At 38.6% G+C, this 9,272-nt stretch overlaps 1 protein-coding gene across 7 annotated transcripts in view; it reads right to left on the reverse strand.

Annotated features, from left to right (window-relative positions):
- CFAP96 (cilia and flagella associated protein 96) overlaps positions 1 to 9,258 on the reverse strand; it is a 30,629-nt gene extending 21,371 nt beyond the window's left edge. For 5 of the 7 annotated variants that reach the window (XM_074866371.1, XM_074866375.1, XM_074866374.1 and 2 more), the window contains exons 1-6: positions 9,093 to 9,258; positions 7,023 to 7,210; positions 5,748 to 5,967; positions 2,357 to 2,494; positions 2,192 to 2,267; positions 1,340 to 1,519 (exon numbers count right to left, since the gene is read on the reverse strand). In XM_074866371.1, the coding sequence (XP_074722472.1) occupies positions 1,340 to 1,519; positions 2,192 to 2,267; positions 2,357 to 2,494; positions 5,748 to 5,967; positions 7,023 to 7,210; positions 9,093 to 9,115 (825 nt within the window). In that variant the 5' untranslated portion in view covers positions 9,116 to 9,258. Of the gene's footprint in view, positions 1 to 1,339; positions 1,520 to 2,191; positions 2,268 to 2,356; positions 2,495 to 5,747; positions 5,968 to 7,022; positions 7,467 to 9,092 lie in introns of those variants that run through there. The other 2 variants (XM_074866376.1, XM_074866377.1) reach the window with 2 other exon arrangements.
- Between the last annotated feature and the right edge of the window lie 14 nt (positions 9,259 to 9,272).

Raw genomic sequence — 9,272 nt, forward strand, 5'->3', positions numbered from 1 at the left:
TAAGAATTTATAAAGCAGAGAGGGAAAGTGTACAGTAGCTTGGGAAGTACACATAATTTAAATACAAGGAAAGCATATATGTATGAAGGATGGGGAGCCTGGAGCAGGATCACCAGCACTGTCAGTCAGACAAGGTACTGACTTTCTAGCAGCTAACTTTTCTGAACATATTTCCATTATGAAATATCTCAGCTGCCTCATCTAATGAGGCCAAACAGCCCACACAATTATTCCTTAGCTTTTTGCTGTCTCTTTCTGAACAGTTATATTTTCCTTGCTATCGTCATCTTCCTCAGATGAATCAACGTCAATCAAATAAGTCAAGGGTGAAGGACATAAGAATAGGAAAACAGTGATTAGCAGAGCACAGTATTAAATGACTGACAATGGAACTCCAAAATGAAGAGCTGAAAAGGGACAGATTAAGGGATGTTACTGTATTAGGTATCTTGAGTCATTTAAGAGAGATATATTTATGCATCTTAAACCCATTTCAAAGTGAAATTAAGGTTTAGCCTAAGGTGGATGGCATAAATTTAGTATCTCATCTCAAAAAAAATATATCATGATGGAATGCAGAAATATCCATTTAGATTTTAAGAAATAATGGCAGTAAGCCACTGTAACTAATGAACTATGTTCCTATATATTCTTCATGCTAACTCCAGGCTTTATTTCTTATACTGTCTAAGCCCTCCCACGTATATTTATTCCCATCCTTTTCCTTCTTCTAACTACTGAAGAATTGGAAAATTCTAAAGCAGATTCCAAATTTGTGTCTGCTGATAGACAAGCAACAGGTAACTCCTGAGTTTGTTCTGCAGCCTTTCCCTGAGCAGAGGAACTAACCTGAGTATTTCTGCTCCTTCCAGCTATCCACTCCCATTCTAGAAATTATCTTTTAGATGTTTGTCTATATAGGCTAGGAGTAATTAGCAGGTTCAAAAATATATGAGTGACTGACAGAGTCCAAAATAGGAGCACGTTTCATTTTGCTACAGTAATCTAGTCTTACTGTCATTTATTGTATAACCTTCTGCTTTGTGCCTTTTTGTGGTGTATGCAGTCATTAACTGTATGTTAACAGCATTTTGCAGATTTTAAAGAGAAACACTTTTTAGGTTACTTGAAACTGGTTAGCAATTGTTGGGTCAAACAAGATGTCATTGCTTTGTAAATTGAAAACAAAGTAAATGGAATAATATCTTTTGTAAGTAAAATAAGAAATGAATAGCAAAACCAAATATTTATTTCTATCTTATGTACTATAAGCAAAGCTTTTAACAGGAAATACCTGAATATTTATCTTCTGTCTCCAGTAGCTATAAGACAAACTAACCTTTTTAGCAGGAGAACTTGGTTTGAAAGGTGGTACAAGTGGCTTCTCTGGAGGTGGTTTCTTCACAGGTGGCAAAGGTTTGTCATTAATATAGGGATTCATGTCAAAATACTCCTGGGGATATAGATTTAGCTTGAAAGGCCCTCCTTTAACCAACCGTTTATGTTCCTCTTGCACTTTCTGTAAAACAAATACTTGGAGAGAAACAATCTTGAGGATTTTTATGGTATGTTAGTCTAAGAGAAAAATGGAAAGCATTTAAATTTAGTCTTGGAGAATGTTCACTCTAACTTGTTTTGCACTGGATGCTTACTTCTGACTCTGAATTTGTCTCACCTGCAGGTAAGTGAATTGTTTCTTCTAATCTTGTTCTTACCCTAGACCAAAAAATGTCCTCCTGCTGCCATTTTTCACTACATATGATGAAAATATACAGGATAACTAAAATCAGTGCAAGCAAATTTATGAGTTTTCTTAGATTTATGAACTTACATGACAAAAGGAACAGAGTTTTTTTATATACCATCTATATACCATTCTTCTGGCAACAACACAGAAGTATTATTGTTCTTGCTATTGACATTGTTTGGCCATTATTGCATTGTAGCTTAAGGTCTCCAACTAAAAAAACAAGGTCAAATACTGCCAGATGTCATAAAGAAAAAAATAATAAATGAACAATACCTAAATCTTTTTTATACAGGATGGTCATTTATTTGTTTTCCTTCCTCCACTTTGTAAATAAACATTTGTGATTTCAAGCTAAAGAAAACACCACAGGGAACAAAAAGCTCATGTAAATTGTAATAAATAATCATAACACTAATACATAATAAAACCAAATATTTTTACCTTTGCATTTATTCTTTCTACTTCATACCCATCAGCTTCATGCAAATATTGTTCACCTATGGTAAGGTTTGCATAACTGTAATTAACAAAATTAATTACTTAGGTGTTCAAAACTTAAGAAACATTTAATAAAATACTCTGCAAGAAGCAATATTGTAGAGTTACCCATATCCAGTTCCTTTCTTTCCTGGATTAGTACAAAAATTCTTTCCAGGAGGAATGTATCTTCCTCTGGCTTTCAGTTGTGGACTGAAGTATGCATACGAACCTCCTATGGTTCCATAATAGCTGCCACGTCCACATCTGAAAATAGCAAAGGAACACATTAATTAATGTTTTGCAAATATTTCAGGCTTTTCAGATTTAGTGTGCCAAAATGACAGTAAATAGAAAACCCAAACAATATCTACATCTCAAGAGTTAAATATAAAACCAGATCAGATCCACCATCCGTGGATCTACTACTACAGCAATTCCATGCACAGCGTTATGGACAAAAAAGAAAGAAGATGGTGGCAGAGATGGAGTTTTAAGGTATCTTAATAATATAAATATCCTTAATAGAGGTGGTTTTAATTTTACTCCAACAAGGTGAAGTAATGCTGGTAGAGACAGATTCCAGAGACCCAGAATAGGTTAAACAGATTTGATGCTTGATGACAAGAGGACAGTCTTTCCCACAAGTTTACAGAGAGCAGTAAGTTAGTGTTGGTAGGGTACCTGTCTGAAAGGGGTTTTTTTTGGGAGCTGTTAGGACTAGTTAACTTTCTATCTTGTCACAGGAGGAAAGTAAAAGGAGGCACAGTTCATTTAGGAAAAAAACCTCTGTCTACAAAGCTGTGGGAATTCACAAAAACGTTTTTTTAAAGACCAACTTGAAAATCAATATTTGCTGACAAGTGTATGACATGCTCTTCAAGTACATGATCATACAGCTGCTAAAGGAGAAAAGGACTGAAACAAATTAAATAGCTGAATGGCAATTTGGTCCACTAAACTGCAGCTACAGTGGTCCAAAAAAGCCCTAGACAACCAACCCTCTATCCCCATGCCTCAAAACCCCAAAACAGAACAGAAAAAAATAAACAGGGGCTACCGTATGAGATCTGTCAACTACTCCAAATAGCCGAGGTAATCTGCTTTGCCTGTACTGCCTGCAATTATTGTGGGGAGAGAGGAAAGTGTCTCAGTGAGGTCCCACTTAAAAGGGCCGCTGATGAATACTGACAGCATTAGGATGCCAAGATAACATTTGTCATCTTTGCACAGAACTCTAATCTGCCTGTTCATTACCCTCCCTTTATTTAGGGACTTCATAAACCCATATAGAGAAAAAAATGGGCAAACTGACAATGCACAGATAACCTTTATCTTGGTGTTCCCTAGCTCTTAAGCGCTTTATTTCATATTCTTTAAAGGTCACTTGGGTGTGTAGGCTTTTTATATGCCAGTAATAAAATAACAGAGAACAGACTTGAAGAATAGAAAAGAAAGGCCCAGGATTCAGTCACATCTTCAGAATATGACATCTTTGCAACCTTTCCATTTGCAGCCAACAACAAATGTGGCTGCAACATAAAGGAAAGATTCCCAAGAGCCACTAATCATTCAGGCAGTCAAGAACTGTCGACGCGGAAGTCTCGGACACAACTTAACCAACCAATTTGATCAAGTTGATGTCACTTTATTAAAGGTTACACAGCAATTTATACTCTATCACAAGCCTCACACGCCGCTCTCTTATTGCTAATAGGCCAAAGCTACTTGTTCACGCGCCCTTTTGCCCCCTATGATTGGTCCCAGTGTGGTGTCCACGCGCTGCTCTCCCGCCAGGTAGACCCCCTGTTTTCGACATTCCAACATCTTTATCTCTTGGGCAGGAATGTAGTTTCTCAGGCCGTCTCGGCCTTGTTTATGTCCTTGAACACAGCTGCAGCTTGCTGTTACAGTGAAGCCCCTCGGTCTGGATCACTCATATGTCCGTTATTTTTCAACCATTCCACAAAGAACAACTCAATGAACAGCAACAGAGCTTTGTGCTAGTTCCTTAGTTAAAATGGGAGTCAGTTTTCGATATAAGAAATGTATAATCACTCTCCATAACTGCTTCAGGATTCCGTTAAAAGACAACCTACCCACTTATCCAGCCTCTGCTTCAGACTACTCTGTCAGTACAGATTTAGGGGAGGATAAAGACAATAAAGAACCTGTCCTAAAGTTCATGTCTAGAAGAATTCAAAGGTCTTACAACAAGAGTGAGAGCACGAGCTGCAGCACCCACAGCCAGCAAATGCATTTGTGGAGGCAGTACATGGAAGAAAGCACATGAGTAGTCTTCATTGTAAGCGAGACCCCTCCACTGTTGGACGCAGAACCCAGAAAGTAAGTGAACAGGGCTCTCATTGACTGTCACAGATTTGAAATCAGTGCCTAGGTGTTTCTAACAGTTAAACCATTATAAATAATCTGGCTGCTATAAATTTAATATAAATATATTAATTTATAATGCTATAAATATCCTTTCAAGTTGTACTTGAAAGAATGTTTTGAACATAGGGCTCACGCATTGTCTGTCCCATCAGAAACAGCACACATATATCCAACAGAAGGCCTACACACCATGTCTTCATTCCTATTAAAAGCTAAGATGTTCCCGTAACATACAAGAGAACATAGCTAATCCCTGCATCCTAAAGTATAATTATATAAAATAAACAAAAGGCTACTCTCCAAACTTTCCAAAAGCAAAGCTGCAGAAAGATATGACTAAATATAACCATGAGACTGTAAGAACTAGGCCCTGTACACAAATTGAATCCTCCCATGTCTTATTGCAGAAACAAGAACAAAATAAGATTGTATAGTTATAATTGAGTAACCAGGCTCTGTTTTTTACGTGTGAATAATAATAGTTATATGACACCAGCTGCATTGGTATCCTTTTGTCATGCAAATAATGTTGTGCAACTAGCAAAGATACATTTATTTTAATATTCTGCATATATTCCTCAGCTCTTTCATGTTCTGGTCATCTTGTAGGATAATTGGTATTATTTCTAGCAAAAAGATGATGGATATGGGTTCACTGAAAGGAAAACATTGCACCTGGTTAGTGGCCCCTTTTTCTACTGTTTATGCAATATATATGCCATCTCTGTTTTGGGAGGCTCAGAAATGGGAGGGAGAAGATATTGTATCTGACAAATTCCAACAGATTTCATCCTAAATTAAAATGAAATACTCATTTGTTAATTATCCACACCCTTTTCCCATAGCCATCTTCATTTTCACAGAAAATAAAAAGCTAAGAGGTAAGAAAACTGTTTACAGTAAAATACTGTAGTTAAGAGCAAGCATCAGGACCTGATTTCTACCTGGGTTCAGCCTTCCCTGTGTTGCTGCTCAAAATTCTTTGCTCATTACTGACTAACACTACATTGTATAAACAACAATATCATATTCTCATTACAGGTTTTATAAGAAATAATCTGTGAAAATTATCTTTAGCATACAGAGAAGAAAAAGTGTCAATTTAAAACATTTTTACAACACTTACGGCAATTTGTCTCCATTACTGGGAAGAAAAGCTTTGCCCAAATTTTTCTTTGATTCTGCCAATCTATAGCGTCTCCTTAGCTGAACAGGGTTTGAGTAGGCTTCACCACTGAAAATCCTCACAAACTGAGGCTCAAAATAACCTGCCTGCAGAGCTGACAGTGTTTTGGTCCCCCCAGGTAACATCTGTCTGTTCTTGCTCGCAGCTTCGTTAAAAGGGCCTTTAAAAAAGTAAGCACTGTAAATAACGGTTCGATGTTAGTGCTTCTCTTAGCCTACACTAAAAAACTAAGGTATGGATCTGGGTGGCTCAAAGAATGTAATACAGAGCATTTAACTTACAAATCATGCAAGTAAATGGTTGTGTCTGAAAGACAATGCTATGAAAAGGTATTCACAGTACCTAGTTTTAGTTTTCTAACCCCTGCACTTGCTTTACCAGCAATGGAGAGAGATTTGTTACTCCAAACTACGATTCAGAGCCAGAGCTGAAGCCTATTTACGTACTATGAGTAATACTTCAGAGGAGCATCTCTCTCTCCCACTGATTACAGACCAGGTAGAACAGCTTAAGTGCCTCCAGTTGGGTTTTGAATCCCCAGCAGCTCAGTGTTGTAGAAGTATATCATCTGGGGTTCTGGTGGACATGTTCATCACTGACACAATGACACAGCAGAAATGTCTGTGTTGAGAAGCCAGGATTATTTTGCATTATCACTTCGAAGCAGCTACTGAGGGTTAACCTCTGTAACCTTACTAGTTACAAAAATTACCTTTATCAATGAGTATTCCCATTAAACAACAAAAAAAAAAGAATATTCTTTAAAAAGACAGGATGGGGAATCTCACACATGTGAGTCAGATCAGAACAGAAAAAAAATTGCAACACATTTAAAAATAACGACAGTGTAATTGTCAATAACAGAAAACCTGCTGAAGAAGCACACAAAAAACACCACTGTTTTTCACAAAAGCAGGAAAACACTGGTAACCTGCAGATAATTAATATTAAAAAGAAATGTATACACTAAAAGATTTTATCAGTCTACTATGCATACATGTTTTTCAGTTTTACTGGATTTCTCCTTTCTTTGATATATGTATTCCAACATATCAAGCCTCTCTCTTAACAATACAGACCTGAGCAAAGAATATGCATGAAAAAGCAGTTCCCTCTAACAAAAAAAAAAATATTAGAAAATAGTGATTCTGAAAGCAGATGGATACTACAGGTGGCCCCTATCACTAAATAGTAATTAAAATTAAATGTACTTACGCATATGATGTGATACATATTTATCTCCAATGGTAACATAACCTATTTCACTGAAGAGGCCAATCCTCTCCATGTCACTTTTCCCTTCCGCAGGCATGGCTGGATCTGTATGACAGTGCACTGCACTAAAAGGGTTGAAGTATCCTTGTTTATCTGTTCTACTGCAAAAGTCTATAAGCAGTCCACACCTGTAAACAAAAAGCTTAAGTAAAATGCAAGAAGTTTTGGTTAAAAATATATTAATCTGAAGAATCTGAAAAAATTGGAAATCTGAAAAATCTGAAAAACAAATTAATCTGAAGAAAGTAATCTAGAATATGATTGACAGCTTTGGTGCTTACGGGACAAATGGCCTATGTGGGATTTAGACACCATTATTCCTCCTCTGTTAAACAAATTCAAAACATGAGCAGAGAGAGAAAATCAAATGCATTCGTCATACAAATGGTGCAACTCTTACTGAATTTACAGTGTTTGGTCAAAATTTTTGACAGGTGTCTTCAGAGTACTAAGACGAGAGGTTTCAGTGGCATTAACAGCTAGTATAAAAACACGCCGAGCAGCCTCCTCCTTCATCTTGTGGGTTATGTCTAGCAATGGTATAGAACGTCAGTATATGGACAAATCTGGGGTAGAACATAAAAGTGGAATTTTGGAACCCCTCTAACTAATCCAAGACCGGGTCATGGTAAGCATCTCCAACTTCTTGCTTTTAAAGCAAATGATTTCCAGTAAATGTTAGTTTTTCCTCATCATCACCTTCACTGGAGCCTGACAGAACTAACGAAAATACCTAGTCAACAAGTGAAAGGAACTCAAGGGCTTGAAAAGAGAGCAGATTTAGCACTAGGATTACCAGGGATCTGATTTCCAGAGTGAAAACTAGCAGAGATGGGAATCAGAATCAGCTAGAGGAAGAACTGCCTTGAGGAGGAAAATAACAATATATGGTAAGTTCACCAGGAATGGAAATTAAGTAGAAGAAATTGGTTACTATGTTAGGAAAGCTATTTCTTGAAAGTCATGAAGAAATGTCAAAAAAAATCAAGGATATGCAAATAAATAGCTGAAGTATTTTGTGTTCACACAGCTCAGAAGATGGCAGGGAAGTTAAGATATTAAGTTGGAATACAGATTAAAGACAATGTAGATCAGGTCCCATGTTGGTATCAACTACAGGGGCAAAGGCAAGATGGAAGATAGGAATGAAAATAGGCAGAACTCTTGAGAATATTATCACGCATTAACTGTATCCGGCATGTGAGTGCAGAGCAACAGCACAGCTGTGGAAATCTATATAATAATTTTATATATTTTATTATAAAAAATAATATGCTGGAACACAGTGTACGATGGAAGGGCTAGCCACACATAGCTTACGCTCAGCACACAGGATGGACGGCATGCAGAAGTTTTAAGAAGTTTGAAGCAATTTTTTTTTGCAACCTGTGGAAGTTCATGCAATGTAAAATGATCATGGCTTCATCAGGTAAACTCAGCACTGTTGATTATTGGTAGATCTAGACATTGGGCAAGGAACCAAAGGGCAAGCAACAACAAACAGCACTGAAAGAAGATGGCAGTAAACTGACCCTTGGAAACAAAGTTAAGGGTTTGCGGTTATGAAGCTAGTTGACATTATTGATCAGGAGGATAGGAATGATTTATCGAAAATAGACCTGGAATTACATTCTACAGTGTAAAGCAAAAATCAAGGGATTAATGGGAAGGATCTCTGGACCTCAACAGTTTGCTGCGACTGAGGAGATGTAATGAGGTGGACGCGCCTGGCCTTGAAGCAGCAGGACTGGGAGGCAGCAGGCGTGCAAGCACGGTTCTGGAGCGTCCCCCAAGGAATTTGTAGGAAAGGTGAGGAAATACCAGTATTTTGCCACAGAGCGCCGATACCACATAAACTGAATTAAGCACAGCTCCGCCTGGCCGCCCAAGCTAAAGCAAGCTCAACTCTACGCACCGCACCGCCCTGCGCCGGCCCACGGGTACGTGCGGCAGCACCGCAGGGGATGGAGGGCCGCTGAACCCGGAGGCAGCCGAGCGGCACCTCCTTACCGGAGCCGGTGCCTCACTCGCATGAGGCCGCCACCGGCAGGAGCGAGAAGCGGCACAGCGAGCGCCCGGAGCCGCCGCCCGCCCTCTGTTGCTGCCGGTTGCCCAGGAGGCGGGAAAGTTCAACGCGCAGAGCGGGCAAGTCGCGCCTACCCCCGCACTCCCCCCTGCCGGCGTTGGTAC

Source organism: Strix uralensis, chromosome 4, assembly GCF_047716275.1.
Source record: "Strix uralensis isolate ZFMK-TIS-50842 chromosome 4, bStrUra1, whole genome shotgun sequence".
Classification (NCBI taxonomy): Eukaryota; Metazoa; Chordata; class Aves; order Strigiformes; family Strigidae; genus Strix; species Strix uralensis.